The sequence below is a fragment of the Cavia porcellus genome, unplaced genomic scaffold (genome assembly GCF_034190915.1).
Source record: "Cavia porcellus strain 051 isolate PalLab524CR breed Dunkin Hartley unplaced genomic scaffold, mCavPor4.1 scaffold_6, whole genome shotgun sequence".
Lineage (NCBI taxonomy): Eukaryota > Metazoa > Chordata > Mammalia > Rodentia > Caviidae > Cavia > Cavia porcellus.
Genome location: NW_026947489.1, coordinates 10,325,620 through 10,343,176, shown reverse-complemented (window position 1 = coordinate 10,343,176; position 17,557 = coordinate 10,325,620). Strand labels below are relative to the sequence as shown.

General features: G+C 41.5%; 1 protein-coding gene across 8 annotated transcripts in view; it reads left to right on the top strand.

The window, feature by feature from the left end:
- The window catches only part of Lrrc28 (leucine rich repeat containing 28), a 129,683-nt gene that overhangs the window by 82,782 nt on the left and 29,344 nt on the right, over positions 1-17,557 (top strand). For 6 of the 8 annotated variants that reach the window (XM_063249947.1, XM_003475272.5, XM_005006298.3 and 3 more), the window contains exon 6: positions 807-1,013. The exons of the other annotated variants lie outside the window; for them this stretch is intronic. In XM_063249947.1, the coding sequence (XP_063106017.1) occupies positions 807-1,013 (207 nt within the window). The remainder of the gene's footprint in view (positions 1-806; positions 1,014-17,557) is intronic. 8 annotated transcript variants of the gene reach the window in all.

The window sequence follows — 17,557 nt, the reverse complement described above, 5'->3', positions numbered from 1 at the left end:
TCTCCTGTCTGGCCCTCACGTAGAGCCTTGGGTAGAATGTTTTGTCCTGGGGCATAGTAAATGTCCTTCCCCTAAAACGACAGTGTTCCTCGTAAAGAACTTCCCAATCTTGTCTCAAGACTTAATGGTTTGGCAAGCACATGCTTGTTCTCACCAAGGAACAGACTGCAACTATAGACATCAGTGATGAGGTATTGGAGAGAAAGCATTAAATTTGGGTGGAACTAAACGAAGTCTCCATCAGATACCAACACTTCAAGTGAATCTTTAAATGAGCCACGTGGTGGACAGTACCTAAAAATGTTGTGTACAATAATTTCATCTTAGAAGACACTTTCCTATGGTGGAAATTTCCAAAAGACACCCTAATTCTTAGTTCAGAAATCTTCTGTCTAATTCATATGAAGAGTTTGTACTTACTGGGATGCTATAACTCACAAATCTCCTATTGTCCATTCAGATAGGAAGTAAATCAAACAGCAGAAACCTGGTATCTTGAACGGACTGTAATTGTTTTCTGAGCCTAGCAATGACTTTTAATTTGAGGGTGATAGATTTCTAGTTCAGATTCATTGCTCTGTGTCTCCATGTCTGTACTTTTCCTGATTTTAGAAATTCTATGACAGGCTAAATCAACGACCCCCAGCAAAGCTGGGCTATCTGAACCCTAGCTCTGCCTTTATGGTGTGGAAATAGTTCTAGCTACTGCTTTTCATTTATTTCAACTGTTACAGCTTTAATTTGTTTTATTTTCTTTATTTAAGTTTATCAGGATGCATTCATCTTAATTTTGATTTTGGTTGTAGAGGTTGGCGATTTGAAGGAGCTGCAGACACTAGACATTTCTACCAATCGTTTGCTAACTTTACCCGAGAGGCTTCACCTGTGCCTTTCTCTGCAGTACCTGACTGTGGACCGCAATCGGCTGTGGTATGTGCCCCGCCACCTCTGCCAGCTGCCCAGCCTCAATGAGCTCTCCATGGCTGGAAACCGTCTCGCATTTCTGCCCCTTGGTAAGTGATTGTGCGTACCCGGCAATGTAAAACAGCAAAAGAATAAAATGGAAAAAAATCCACTTTTCTTTCTTTCTTTAAAGTACTGGGGATAGAACCTAGGGCCTCACATGTGCTGGAAAAGAACTCTACCACTGACTTAGATCCCCGGGCCCAGCTCTGTTTCTTTGACTGGGATGAATTTGTTTCTTTCTATTTAGATTGAAGAAGCTTCCGTCAGCTCATTTTTGTAGTGAACAAAGCCTCATTCCCTGGTGAAAAATGATATGTATGTCAGTAAGGCATTTCATGGCTGTAAAAAAATCAATGCTGAAAATCTGCTTAGGAGCAAAATACATGAGCTATGAAATAATCACCCTAAGAAGGGAATTACAGTGTATGTTCGCAGCGATAAATTTGACATGGTATCCAGCAATCTGCAAAAGAGAGCTGCTGGTACAGATGCCTCTGCTTAGATATCAGCTTCCATCTAGAAAATGGGTGGCGAGCATCCCAGTAACCACCATCGCCAGGTGACCTGACTACAAAATTTTAAACTCTTTCAAAGTGGCAGAACTGCGTGCCCAGCTTGAAATGTTACCCTGGATAATAATATTGTCCACTATAGATTTCTGTAATTGGCTCATTTTGACATATTTTATGTTGAACAATATAAACTTTTAATAGAGCGTTTATGTCACATAAAACTGTATTTTTTTTAAGTTGTAAGAAACAAATGTTCCAATTTTAAAAAATTAAAACAAGCTGGGCTGGTGGCACATGTTGTAATCCCAGCACTTGGGAGGCTGAGGCAGGAGGACTGCTGAGAGCTCAAGGCCAACCTGGGCTACAAAGTGAATTCAAGGCCACCTGAACTGCAGAGCAAGACCCTGTCTCAAAAAAAAAAAAAAAAAAAAATTGTGAAGTCCTGTAGAACTCTCAACTGTCAAATAAGTACTGTATGATTTTACTCATAGAGGCATTTTTGTAATGAATAGTTTATCTCTGAGGGCACTGAAGTGAATAATTTACTAGTCCCTGAAAGAAAATATTTTCTAACATAATATGTTGCACATATTATTTTTATTTTAAAGTTCTTCCAGAGAAGTTTAAAGATGTCAAAATCCATTTACATAATAATGTTAGATTTAAGGAGGTCACTTGTGCACATATAGATTCAAAACTCATAATAGTAACAAAATCAAATAAAGCTATTCCAAAAGCAAGCTACCTAAGAACTTAGAGCTTTTGAGAGAAAAGAATATGAAATATAAATGTATTTTAGGAAACAAATGCACATGCAGCTCTCACCCCGTGGTTGCAGGACAATTATAATGAGCAAGCAGCGGTCACAGGTCCAGGGATCCAGGTTCTTGCTGGGCCCTGTCGTGTCACAGTGTGTGGCCTGCAGTAAATCCTTGGAGCCCCTCAGAACTTTGAGCTCTGTTTCATAAGCCACACATGATGCTGTTACCCTGCTTAGTGGGACAGTCCAGGGAGAAGGCTATAAAACCCTGCACAAGTGTGGGTAGCTCTCAAATACGATGCAACACACAGATTACCACGTGCAGCCTCTCAGTTTTGTTACCCTTTTGCTCATATTCAAAGCGTCCCCCACGCCGTACTAATCTCTAAAGCCTGAGTACCACTTCCTAAGGCAAATGCAAACGTGGCCTGTACCAGGGCTGACTCCCTCCCAGCTACTTCCCAGTGTGGCTCAGCAGTGCTGGTCATCTATGAAGGGGGACGAAGACAAAGGAAGGGAGGCGGGGGAGAAGAAAAAGATAGGAGGGTTTGATTCATGTGGCATAACACCCAGCTTCCTGGCGTAGCATCGGAGTTTGGGGCAAAGCCAAAAAGTCTTTTTAAGCAATGTTGTCTTATGGTTCGATTTTCAGATGTTATGAAAAACAGATTAGCTTGTTAAGTCTGAGTTGCCTATGCTATTATTATATTTATTATTATTGTTGTTATAAATCATGTAGGGAATGTTGCTCCACACAAAACACTACTGTGACTCTGCATGATTAACAATCAGTACCTTTCACTTGTTGAATATTATTGCATCTGGCCAAGTATTCTGTTTACTCTCTACTTTAATTACTACAAAACCTTATGACAGAATCTCTTGCAAAACCCATGGACAGCTTAACAGTTCATATGAGGAAATGGATGGCAGTTGAATACCCTGCCCTGAATCTCAGGGAGTAAGAGACAGAATTGAGCTTAGACTTTTCTAGGTGCTAAGTCTTGTATTCTTTGACCCTTGATGTGTTACCTTCACCTTCCAGGCAGGGTCTCTCTGGGAGATGACTTTGTTTGGGAACGTGGCTGAACCATATCGAGCCTCTTTCTCATGTGGCCATCTTCAGTGCTCGATTTTGTTCTGCCGTTTTGTGTTCAGATACTGCTAAGGACACCGAGTGGCCTCGGTGCGGTCCACCTCTCCGTTTTCCTGGCACCCCGAGCCTTTTCCTCCTCCTTGGGTGTCAGCCAGGTGCTCTCAGTGACTTTCTTTCTTGTTGTCTAACTCCAGAAGATCCTTCAGCAACAGGGACCTTTAGAGAAACACCAAGCAGAGACCTGTTATCTGGGTCATTCTTGATGCTAGCATTTCTTCTTATTTTGCCTGTCCCCTCTCAATTTCCACAAAGCCGCTGGTTCCTTAATTCTGAAGTTGCTGTAACAACTTGCTTTTCCTTGTGTTTTTGTTCAGTTCTTTGTTACACCCGTTGTCACAGCTACTGGCTACATCCAGCCTGCCAGAGCTGGCTCCACTGCCCTGTGCTTAGGTCTCGTAGCCAGATACCCCGTTAGCTAGCTTGAGAGCCCTCGCTCTGTCCAGAACCCCACAGTCTTCCACTTTTTAAGTCAAAGGGCTAAATCCGTGCCCCACCTTTCCTATTTTCCCTGCCTCACCATTGCTGTCAGCCCTGGCTCTTCACTCTCCTGGTCATTTGCCACCAGTCCCACCTTTGTTTTAATAGAGAGAGAGTCGAGCCTCTCTTCTGTCTTGGCACTGTCACCGTTTCCTTGGTTATCTCCTGGATGTACCGTGTGGAATTCTGGGACAGGGTGGGACGTGGCTGAGGATGTGGGCATCTTGTCTTTTGAACACAATATTTAGTGTTGAATACCATTATTACAGAATAATTTTTATGTCTCGGTGTGTTAGTTACATTTTCTCATTGCTGAGACAAAATATCTAACACCAAAGTTAAAGGAGGAAAGGTTTATTTGGGTTCACAGTTTGTAGAGGTTTCAGTTCATTGGTGGCTGGCTCCAAGGCAGGGTGACATGGCAGAGAGGCATTCATGGTGGGCAGAGTGCAGCAAAGAACCAGCAAGTGACAATCAGCAACAAAAACAACCCTCTTTCTGTGCCTTATTGTCTATCCAGGCTACCTGTCCTTAAAGTAAGTGCTCCTCCAGCGTGGAACACCCTTCAACCCAGCTTCACACCCTAAATCAACCCCAGCATCACATCCTTAGTCCCAGCACCGCACGCTCTCGATCCAGCCAGCCCTGCAAAGCTCCTCTTACGATCGCACGAGGCTTTGGGGGACATCTAGACACAGGCCATAACACTAGTGACCTGGATCATGTGGTGTCAGAGGGTCTGTGCTGAGCTCTGAGCAAAGTGTCTCTTAACGGCTGAAATAACCACAACTCTCAGGCTTGGGGCTATTGATGACCTCAAATGTGGAAACAGCTTTCACATTGCCCTGGGCACTGTCGCAGCTTAGCAGGCTCCCGGTCATAGCAGGATACAGTCTGGGAGTAGGGAAAGAAGCCTGAAAGCAAGAGGATAGGGATGATGCTTATCTAGGAGAAAGGAAGCAACCTACCTGAAGCAATGCCCTGCCTCGCTGAAGGCTTGATTCTTTGAGAATGGGAAGCATAAATGGCCAAGGAGCAAATACATGCACTGGTGCCCTTGCTTCCTGGGGTGTATTGGATACTCTTTGAAGAGAATTGGATGAGACAACTGAAGAGCCACCGTGTGAGGTCACCCAAACAAGGCTTCAGGAGACGGGAGATGGAGCTGCCCATGAGTATGGAGAAACTGCAGTGTGCCAAATGTCAGCAATCTTTTTAGGCATGTGGCTTGGTTTTTATTTATTTTCACTTCCTTTGAAAAAATTTAAAGGAATAAAAGGCAGGAATGCAAAGGGATTTCTGTTGTCTTTAGGAAGAAAATAGTTAAGTCTGTGCACTTGAAGTCTTTGTTGAGCTCCTTGATAAACCAAGAACTATCTGGGAGAAAGTCAGACGCAGCGTATGGCTGCTGGTCCTCCCCATCCATGCAGAACTGAATGGGTGCCTCAGACAGTCGCTGGAAGAGCCCCTACACACTGCCCCTCTTCCTCAAGTTCTCCAAAACTAGAAGGCTCCTACGTGTAACCATGGTTCTAGGAGTCTAATATAGGAACTGGAAAACGGTGTGAAGTGGGTGCTAGCATGCCCCTGCCTGTGCGAGGAGGTGGGAATCTTATTTTGGGAGCCACTTACTGAATTTAGTTGCTTGCCAAAGGAGTCCAATTTAAGAGGAAACTAGTTTCTATGGTCTTCTTAAAAGATGTCAGCTATGGCTGCTTCAGAAGACAGCTTCAGAAGCGCTACATGGGATGACTTAAATTGCTTGCAATGCTGTGGAACCCCTTAACCCTGAGTGTGTGCTCCTTAAGCCACTTGTAACACTGCCAAAGCCCTTAAGATACTTTGACTGTGTTCTTCTTCAGATGAAAAGGTGAATCACAGAGGATGCTCCTGCGACTGCTGTACCATGGCAATTGAGTGACAGATGAGAGGCAGGGGCTTTGTTCACAGTGGTGGCTGTCAGCAGAGGAGGAAAAAAGGAGTCACTTGAGCCCGATGCTAGGAAAGTTAGCTAAGGTCTCCAAACTTTATTTCCTGTCAATAGAGCTCTGTTGACTAAGAGCTCACAGAATTGTGACTCACCTTTTGGCTTCTAAAACTGTAGGGAAATACAAAGAAAGGACTCTTTCCTCTAAGGTTTTTATTTTTCTTTTTAGCCAAGTGCTCCTCATTTTCTTGCATAATTAACAAGCCAAATTATTTGGGAATGTTTACAACGATTTAATGTTGAGTAACAGATTTGGGGGTTGTCAGGTTGCCCACGTGCAAGCTGGCTGTGGCGTAGTGTATGTTAGTCAACCTCTAAGAAATTCTGTAGTTAAAAAAAGAAGAAAGCAAAAGTGTTGCCCAGGTAGAATTTATATCGAATGTTTATTTAGAAAATAGTGGATAAATTCTTAATCAAGAACTTGGCGCATGACATTGAAGTTTTGCAGAATAGTCTGACAAACTAAACTACCTCAAAGTAGCCTAAAAGTTAGATGCTGTTAATGGACTGAGGTCTCCACCTATCATCACAGTTAGCTGTTTCTTACAGATTCTAGGAGTGGAATGTTTATTTTTGTGAGGAAAGTTATTCTGTGTGTCCAGACATGGGATACAGATGGATGGCATCGTTGGTGTGGTGTCACACACTGGCATAGATGAGGCAACGAAACTAACCCTGTGGTTATACAATAGGAGACTACTAGCTTTTTGTAGTGGTAGTAGTTTTTCTATAGGAATTCAATACCTTGTATAGAAAAACAAGATAGGTTATGGCCAATGAGTACACTGTTAGAAACTAGCTCCCTGGCATTTTTTCAGACATAGGCTGAAATCTCATCTGTTATCGTAAATGGCATAAAAAAGATACCAATATGTTCACTGTACTTATTTTTTGTTTTGCATCTTGTTCTTGCTTTTTCCATATTTGCTTGCAAAGTTAGAAGGTGCTATTTATGATTTTTCAACTAAAGAATTTAAGTTTCCAAGGTAAAACTATTTTGTCTTTAATCCACTATTAAAAACTAGGTAAAAACTAATAGTTCATTTTTAAATTTAAATTAATTTTTTAACTGAAACATAAAAATTGTGTTTATTTATCAGGTACCATGTAATGTTTCAGTACATGTATCTGTTAATAATTTCTTAGTGTCAGACATAGGGGTGAGTGTAAATTGTACTCAGATGAACTATGAATGTATTTGCCTGTCTTTTAAAGGACCGCTGCCTTGAAGGTCATTGTTTGTTGGAACTAATTTGCAAAGTTTGCGGCCTTAAATAAATTGCAGTGCTAACAAGTTTATTCTAGTGAAGACAGTCTCAGAAGTTGGAGGCTGGCCTGTTTTTGAGCAGAAATTATGGTAATTGCTTTCTAAAGGGGAACAAAATGTGACTAAAATTGTGTACTGGATAAATTGTTGGGTGGGTCACTAATCAAAGGAAAAGAAATACAAAAGTGGAAAGAAATTCAAAAATAAAAAAGAAATATTGGAAAATAAGAAAAGAAAGTCATGAAATAAGGTTCAAAAACTAGCAATGAAAAGACATGGGAGAGAATCATCTGTTAACTAACATCCGAAGAGACCATGTTTCAGGAGTAAAGTTATAACTCTGGGAGGAAACCTTCTTTAAGAAAATGGGTGTTAAGTGCTCTTTTTTGAGCTCCTTTTGCAAGAATTGGCGATGAAAAATCCTTTATCCCTGTCTGGTTTAAGCGCTCTTTAGTGCCCGCCCTTCACTTTCTTCATTTGTTATGCTCCTGCCTTAAAGTTTCTTGGAAAATTAACAGGATTATTTGATACGGGTTCTTCAGCATGGGACAGATGTTGACCTACAGTGCTAATGAGTGATGAGAAAATTACACCTGAGTTAAATGTGCTTTTGTGGACAAATATGTCTTCTTCTCTAAAAAATAGAGTAGGATTTGGGGGATGGAGGACTAAGATGAAGACAGAGAGCCCCGCTTTCCAAGGATCAATTAAAAACAAAGCAAAGAAAGTGCTCTTCATTCTTAAAAAGGCATGAAAAGTAGTACGAGGACCAGAACTATGAGCAGAAAGTCCACCAGTAAACATTGTGTGTTATTTTGGTCCTGGAACCTGCAGCTTGTAAGGGAGTGACAAGGATGTGCAGTGCTCGCGAGTCTGGAAGATGTCGTCAGCTGACTTAGAAGCAAGAATCTGGAATTCTCGTCAGTCATAATTCTCAGCAAAGTTCTTAAATTCAAAACAAAATGTAGAAACAGACCCCGGTCCATCTGAGCAGCATTTCCAGATGCTACACAGAGTGATGAGGACTTTGCTCCTCACCTTAGCTGCCATGGCGCTAGACACTAGTGTGCTGTCTGTGCCTCATTGGGCAATCATAAAGGCTTCTTCTTGGGATCTTCTCTGAAGGAATTCTTGATATTCTGCCCGAAATTTGTGAGTCAGAACTGCCCACCATCTCTATGGTCTTTTTTTTTTTTTGGAGGGGGGCATGGATTGGGGGTACTCTAGATTGATTGTAGCATCTCATGCATGCATGTCACATTCTACCACTGAGCTATATCCCAACACTTCATATTTTATTTTGAGGGTCCCATTAAGTTTGCTAGGTTGGCCTTGAACCTGCAATCCTCATGCCTCAGTCTCCTCCTGCCTCAGACTCCTGAGTAGCTGAGCTTTCAAGCGTATACACCTCATAGGAAGCAAAGAAATACTTCATTTATTATTTATCTCTTCGGCAGTGTCTCCTTCCTGACCCAGCTCTGATGTCACACCTGGATGCCTTGGGTACAGCGCCAGCCCTCTTATTTCCCCAGCTCCTGTGGGTACTAGGCAGTACTGACTCTCCATTGTAGGGGCACCCTGCTTAACAAGAAGTTATGCATCAGGGAGGCTACTAGCAAACATCATGATGAAGCAGGCAGATGTGCCTTTAAACCCAGTCTACCATCTAATAATTATATGAATGTGAGCAGAAGAAAGTTACTTAGTCTCAGCAACAGAGTAACAGTAGCACCTGTTGCATAGCATTAGCGTGAGAATTCAGTAAAATCCATTTAAACACAAATCACTCAACAAATATCCCATACGTATGCAATCAATATGAACCTTTTTTTCCGCTTTCATTAGACTATAAGAAAAGGTAGGCACTACTGAAAATCTTCATTTTGGAGCCCCTGGCATCTGGCACAGTGCGTAGCCAGTTGGTTATTATTTTTGCTGCTACTTGAACTGGGCACCAGAAACAAAGATGCTGGGGCACGCCTACTTAAACTAATAGCGAAGGCAGGCTTTGGTCACACAGACCTATGACGACCAGTTATTTAAAATTTAACAATTGTTATCACTGAAAATAGACCACATCCTAGCTCCTAGAACATGCTTAAGTAAATGCAAAGAAATTGAAATCTTCCTGTGCATGCTATCAGAAATCAATGTTAAAAGAAATCACAAAAACTCCATAAACACGTGGAAATTACAAAACAACCTCCTGAACAACCAGTGGATCACAAATGAAATTAAGAAAGTAAACAGTATCTATAATTAAATGATAATGCTGATACAACGTACTGGACCTTAGGAGATGCAATAAGAGCAGTCCTAGGAGGGAAATTTATAACAGTGAATTCTCACATTATGAAAGCAGAATGAGCTCAAATAAACAACCTAATGTTGAATTTCAAGCTTCTGGAAAAAGAAGAAGTCAAACCCAAAGGGTTTGTGCAAGGGAGGAAATTATGAAGATCAGAGCAAAAATTAATGCAATAGAGACTAAAAAAATAAAAATTAATGAATTGAAGAATTGGCTCTTTGAAAGACTAAATAAAATTGACCAACCTTACCAAAAAAAAAAAAAAAAAAAAGGAGGAAAGGAAAGGAAAAACTCATATTCAAGCAAATAGAAATGAAATGAATGAAATCACAGTGAGTCCTGCAGAAATCCAGAAGATCATCTTTACCTACTTTGAGAACCTTTATTCTAGTAAGGTGGAAAATGCAGATGAAATGGACAGATTCCTAGATATAAAAAATTATCAGAGCTGAGTCAAGAAGATATAAAAGTTCTAAATAACCCAATATCAGTCAATGAAATTGAAAGTGTAACTAAAGGGGCTGGGGATTTAGCTCAGCGGCATAAGCGCCTGCCTTGCAAGCAGGCAGTCATGAGTTCGATCCCTGGTACCGATAAAAACGAAAAAGACAAAAAAAAAAAAAAAAAGAAAGAAAGAAAGTGTAACTAAAAAGTTACCAAAAATAAAAGCCCAGGTCCTGATGGATTCATTACTGAATGTGAGAGAAGATATAATACTGCTACTCTCAAACTCTTTAATGAGACTGAAAGGGAAGCAGTAGTCCCAAATTCATTCCTGGAAACAAGTATTATCCTGATATCAAAATCAGAGACAGACCCAACCAAGAAAGAAAACTATAGGCTAGTCTCCCTAATGAACTTGGATGCAGAAATCCTTACTAACATACTGGCAAACAGACTGTCTTAGTTACTTTTTACTCGTTGCTGAGACAAAATACCTGAAGCCCAAGGCTGGGAAAGGAAAGGTTTATTTCTTACAGTTTTTGGAGGTTTCAGTCCATACTCAGTTGGCTCCAACACAGGCAGGCATGGCTGGGCTGCAGTTCATGGCGGCCGCCAACAGCAAACTCAAACCAGCAAAAAGCAAAACACACCTTCTTCTTGCCATTACATCACATCCTGGCTCCACCCCTGTGTGGGTGGAGCACTGACACCATCAATTCAAGCAGTATACAATGAACCATCACAAATGAACAATGCAAACTCATGAGGCCTGGGGGTCACTGACATAAACCATGACACAGACCACACAGACCGTAGCAAATCATCAAGAAGATTGTACCTCGTGACCAAGCGAATCATCCCCGGGATGCATGGGTGGCTCAATATGTGCCAATTAACAATTGTGATACAGCATATTAACAGGATGAAGGACAAAAACCATATGATCATTTCAACAGATGCAGTAAAAGCATTTGACAAAGTCCATCATCCACTCATGATGAAAGCCCAACAGAAAATTGGAATAGGTGCTCTTAATCCCAAACTGATAAAAATCATCTATGACAAACCAACCACCAGTATCATAATAAATGGTCAAAAACTGAAAACTTTCACTGTAAAATCAGAAACAAGACAAGAATGTCCACTATCACCACTGCTCTTCAATATAGTCTGGAAACATATTCAGAGCAATTAGACAAGAGAAATAAAAAGGAATAAGGATAGAAAAGGAAAAAGTTAAATCATCATTTGCAAATGACATGGTACTCTACACAGAAGACCCCGAAAACTCCACAAAAAGACTTGTAGATTCAATAACCAAATTGAGAAGCATAGCTGGATATGAAGTCAGCACTTAAAAATCAGCAACATTCCTGTACACAAACAACTCAGAAATTAGGGAAACCATACCTTTCACAGTAGCATCCAAAAAAATGAAATACTTAGGAATCAATCTAGTGAAGTAAAAGATTTTTACATTGAAAACTACAGTATTTTGAAAAAAGAGATTGAAGAGAGTATCATAAAATGGAAAGCTATCCCTTGTTATTGGGTAAGAAGAACCAATGTTGTGAAAATGGCCATATTCTCAAAATTGTTATACAAATTTAATGCAATTCCAATCAAAATACCAATAGCATCCCTCACAGAACTAGAAAAAAACAATCCTAACCTTTATATGGAACCAGAAGATACCTAAAATAGTAAAAACAATTTTGGACAACAAAGGTGAGGCAGAGTACATCACAATCCCTGACTTCAAATCATACTACAAAGTTAAAAAAAAAAAAAAAAAACCAGACCCAGGGATCAACATAACAGATTAGAAGGTACAGAAACACACTCAGCTACCTTATCTTCAACAAAGGGGCCAAACACCCTCAAAGGAGGAAAGATAGCCTCTTTAATATGTGGTGCTGGAAAAACTGGCTTTCCACATGCTGAAGACAAAAATTATACCCATGTCTCTCACCATGAACAAACCAAAATCAAAATGGATCAGAGACCTAAATATTAAAACATAAATACTAAATCTGCTGGAAGATAAAATAGATAGAACTTTTAAAGACAGCTGTAGGCAAAGTCTTCATGAACAAAACCAGATCACTAGGAAATATTACAAGGAGTCAACAGGTGGAATCTCATGATATTAAAAAACCTTTGCCCAGCAAAATAAATCATCAACAGAGTGAAGAGACATACCACAGAATGGGAAAAACTTTTGTCAGCTGTTTCTAAGACAAAGGACCAGGATCTAGAATATATAAAGAAAAAAATCAGATCCCCCTCCATGCAAAATTTAAAGACTCAATCCAAAAATGGGCATCTGAAATAAACAGATACTTCCAGACAGAGAAGTAAAAACAGCAAATAAATATATGAAAAATGTTCAGCATCACTGAACCTTCAGGAGATGCAAATAAAAACAACACTGAGATTCTGCTTCATTCCAGAAAGAATGGCTATCACCCAAAAATCAATCAGTAACAAATGCTGGCAGGGCTGTGGGGGCAAAGGAACCCTTTTCCACTGTTGATGGGAGTGTAGACTAATGTAACCACTGTGTAGGAAGTCCTCAAAAAACTAAAATTAGAGTTTCCACTTGACCCAGCTATTCCTCTTCTTGGTACATTCTGAAAAGAATTTAAAGCATCATGCCACAGCGATGTACGTGCACCCATGTTATAGCAGCACAGTTTGTAATAGCTTGCGCTGTCTTGGAGACAGCCCAAATGGCCATCAACCATTTAATGGATAAAGAGGATGCAGTTTTTTTATACAATGGAGTGCTACGCAGAATAAAGGGTACAGCTGAGACATTCATAGATAAATGGATGGACACTGAGACCACACTCTTCAGTGAAATGCCCTTGGGTAGCCATCACATTGTTATTCTTCTATTGGGAGAGAAATCGAAAGTGTGAGTAAAGACCAGGATATATACTAGGTATTATGAAATAGGAAGAAAATACTGAATTGGGTACGGGAACTAGGGAGGAGGGAGGGGGAAAGGGAGGAAGGGGAAAGAAATAAATGAGGAAAACAGGAAGAAATGGAAACAAAGCTTTTGTAAATAACAAGGGGAAGAAGAGTTGAAGGGAGGTTGAAGAAATGGAGGAAAAAAAGACATTGAGATAAGTCTTGCATAGGACAAAGTCCGTGTGGTGAAAGTGACCATTATGTACATTTTAAAATATACCAATAAATTTAATTAATAAAAAATTATTAGGGAGCTGGGGATTTAGCTCAGCGGCGTAAGCGCCTGCTTTGCAAGTGTATGGTTGTGAGTTCGATTCCTGGTACCAATAAAAAATAAAAATTAAAAAAAGTTATTACTTATCTACTGAATATATAGTACCTTATTAAATTTTCATTCAATGTGAAATTTTATCTTATAAAACTCAGTAGATCAGAAAGTGTGAGTAAAAGATTTAATCGAGTCTATATACGTGGTATGTACATTTAAAGAAGGTGGCACTCAACGTTTTCCTTATTCTCAAAAAGTGACTGAAACTATAAAAGGCATCATATCAATAATTTAAATTAATTTGAAAATTATTTGGAGCACATTTTAAATTACCCTGAAAGCACTAAAGAAAACCCCACGTTCTTTAGTAATTTTAAAAATGCTGTAATTCTGACTCCTAGTATCTCTGCTTTGCTGACCTGTGATGAGTGGTTTAACACTGGTAGCGTGTTCTGAACAACCCGTTTTAGTCTCTGCTGCGCCCAGGGGTTCCTGTGGCCCCAGCTCCTTGGTGGAGAGACTGCCCATCCACCCCGTGAAGAGTTCTGTGCTGTGATGAGTTCATGGCGATCACAGATCTGGTTCTGCCCTGATCCTGTGCTGTCAACCCCGCTTGGTTTTACAGTCAGACTTAAAACAACCTAAACACGAGAGCATCTGTTCCATCTCAGCCATGTGGATTGCATGTGTGAGGACCTTAAAGCTTAAAACACGAAAAGAATTGGAATTTGGGAAGGACGCCTCACTTTGGCTAATTCCTAAGTAACAAACTTTGACGTGTGAGTCAGAAAGGTAGAAGGGAAATAAATACTTTTGGTACGTAGCTTGCTGGGCTTGGCCCCTTCCCAACTTTGTAAATTTTATACAATGTGCATTTTTGTATGGTGTTAAAAAATATTGTATGGTGAACGTTAAAAAATATTGTATGGTGTATTTATGGCAAAGTATGTGTGTTAATTGAAGGTAGAAAACAAATGACCTCAGTAAATAAATGTTCCCTTCCTAATTGTTGAGTGAAAGTGTCCTGTGTTGAGATGAGAACTGTCGCAAAGCTTTTTGAGGCAGCAGATGCTCCTGTGTTAACCTCATTATGGTCTAAACGCCGCTGTGTCGTGCTTGGGGCTGTGCCAGCGGAGCGAGCTCCTCTGGTGAGGCTGTCAGAGCTGCCCCTTTGCAGACTGTGACCTTGCCTCGCGTTCAGTTGCTTCAGCCTCACCAGCAGGCTGTGCTGTGTCAGCTAAAACCACAGAGCCGCCTGGTTCTGGTCCCCATCCTGCACTCTGTCCCTTGAGCTTTGTAGTCAGAGGGCGGTAAAAGGCTTAAGAAGTATCAGGCACCAGTGATTTTGTAAGATATCAAGCTTAGCACCATCTACATTGCTAATCTTTATAGCAAGTCTCAGAGACAAGCGGTAGACAGCAGAGGGAGCAGGAAAGAGATGAGCATTGCATTTCTCTCAGAGGCAGGGAGCAGTAAGTGAGGGCCAGGATTTAGACTCACTTCTGACTCCAAACCCACTATGTTGTGTCATTTCCACAAGATCTTTTCACTCGACATCAGATTTTTCTATTTGGGAAGTTTAATTATCTGTATTAAACACACATGTCTACTTGGCCTCGGGTGGCTAATACACAAAAGCTTTGAACACAGCAGATACTGGCTTCGACTCAGGTTAGCATAAAATGGTTCGTACTGCTATGACATGTATAAGAAATAGCATTCCTCAAATTGTGGTCAGGAGGTGTGAATCAAATTCTCTAGAATATTTAATACCTAAGATAAAAATGTAAGCCAACTCTTATTTTTAAATCATTTATTACTCATTAAAAAAAAAAAGAAAAGAAAAGAAAACCACTGGGCTAGGAAAGAAGACGGTCTAAGAAGTAGCGACTATCAGCTTTTGTGTGACTTTGTAGTGTGATCTTAGTGTCACCTGTTTGACTTGTACGAGCCCTTTGGTGGTACTTAGAGGACAGAGGCACTTCTGCTGTCTTTACCCACTTTGTATCCTTGGCTTGAGGGGATGAATCACTGTCTCCAGACGCTGTGGCCTCTAACTTTTTTGTACAGTTGAAGTGTAGAAGGGGGCTAGCCCCATTTGCTCCAGCCAAGGAGAATTCTCTCTTAATAGGCTTGCGACTGTATGCTGTATTTCCAAATGTGTCACTCACTAATCACGGTGAGAATAATGACTGGTATATATTGGAGAAGGAAATTCTGCCTTATAATTGATAAAATTTTTAAAGAATCCTTACTAAACTTAAGGGACAGGTTTAGTCTCCTGTTATTCTGATGAGAAGGCCAGGGTTATAGCTCAGTGGCACAGCGCCTGCCTGGGAAGTGTGAGGTCCTTAATTTGATTCCCAGTACAAAAAAAAAAAAAAACAGACAAGCAGCTAAGAGCATATATGTAGTCAAGGGAGGAATGGGGATTCAAACCCAGATTGTCTTGACTCCAAGTCCCTGTTCCTGATTTCCGAATTAGTCTGCTTACTGATTAGTACTCCTTACTGATATGTAAACCCAAGTAAAGACTCTTCTTGGCTTTCCTTGAGTTAGCTTTCTCAAGGCTCTGAAAGGCAAATCTGAGACCAGAGGTTATCTGCATTTTGTCAATATAATTTTCATTTCTTAAAAAAAAACTTCTTAAATTTTCTATTTGCCTTTGAAGTCTAAAATTTTTCTCTGGTGCTTAAAATTTGTGTATCAGAGCAGTAAAGAAATTTAGAGTAGGAATTCTAAGTGAAATTTTGATGTCTTTTCTGTTGCAAGTGGATTCTGGTATTCTGTGTTCTGTTTTTTTTTTTGTGATACTGGGAATCAAACTCATGACCTTGTGCTTGCCAAGCTGACACTCAAGCCACTGAGCTAAATCCCCAGCCCATCTGTTCTGTTTTATAAGTATATTTAGCTTTTTAGTTCACAGGTAATTCTGTGTGTTGATACTTAAAGCACATTGTATAGCCACCTAAACTATAGATTGCCTTCGCATTCAGCAGTCCTAATAAAGCTGAGGAACTGGGCACTGCCATGCCGCCTAACACATGCAAGTATCAGGCCTCTGTTCAGACGGCTTGTAATGACATCACAGACACTCTGGCTCGCTTACCCCCCACAGTCTCCCTGGGGACTGAGGACCAAGGTCTGACTTTGTGGATTTAGTCTGAATGTCTGGTGCTGCTTGGGAAGTAAAATGGGAGTTCAACCTTTTGTTGAGGGGACAGCGAGAAAGTGAGACACCTCCAGGCCCACTCGGGCCACCCGCGTTACTCGGCTGCTAATTTGCCTCAAATGCCCCGCGGTCTTCCCTTCCGTTCCCCAGTACCCAGGGGGCTCAAACCTGTAATCTGCTGCTTGTTAACTGATGGGTTTCTGGAGGTCACTCACTCACCTTATGACACCCTGTTCTCCCTGTCCTCAAACCCAGCGGCTCCTATCGCCTAGTCCAAGATCCCAGAGCTATTAACAATGTGATAGTGCCAGTTCACCCGCTGGAGCCAAACCCTTCCTACGTGTGCCTCGCACTCTCCTGTATTAGACCCAAAGATACATGTCTCACTCTTCCCTCACACCCTGATTGCCTCCCTCAGACCCTCGCAGCACCCCCTCATCCTGTAACCCGACCACCCTAGGGCTCTTACATCTCCTCTCAGACCCCACCCGCAGTGCCCCGTCCTCCCCTCAGTCCCAGCCGTGGCAGCCTTAGCCTCTCCAGCCCCTCACCCGCACCACCTCACTCACTGCCTCCCTTCAGTCCCTCTTTGGAGCTCCTCTCCCAGCTCTCACCACTCCTGGCCCCCTCGCAGGCCTCTGCGTCATGCCCGTGCTCCCGCCAGGTCTCATCTCCCCAGCACGGTCACAAAGTCACCACCCAGAATTCTAACCAGATGCTCCTCTCGGATGTCTCTTATCAGATGGTGCCCACAGCTGATCCCGAGGGTGACCCTACATCCCCAGCCCAGCCTTCCCACTTCACCCCAAGCCAGCCTGAAGCAGCCAAAAGACCTCATCACCTGAGTCCTAAAAACAAAGGCTGGGATAAAGGGTCAGCCTGTTCAAAGCTTGGGTTGCAGGAAAAGAAACTCCCCAGAACTGTTCCAACCTCAGAAGTCACCCTGCGCAGGAGGGTACCCAACGATGACTGCTTCACACTCTGCTGCCCACACCTGGCTCTTCTGCAGAGCACCACCCCCCCAAAAAAAACAACCCTTCAAAACCCTTTCTTGGACCACAAGGCAGTCCACCCCTACCCTTCCCCACATCCCCCACCCAATAAAGCTGCTTTCTTGCTGCAGAATGTCTGGTCTGGCTTCACATGGGTTCCAGTCCATCAGTACAATACCCCTTTACAATAAAATAAATATCCATGAATTATATTAACATAACAAAGAAATGAGAGAGAAAGAATAGTTCTTCCTTACAGAAGAATTCCA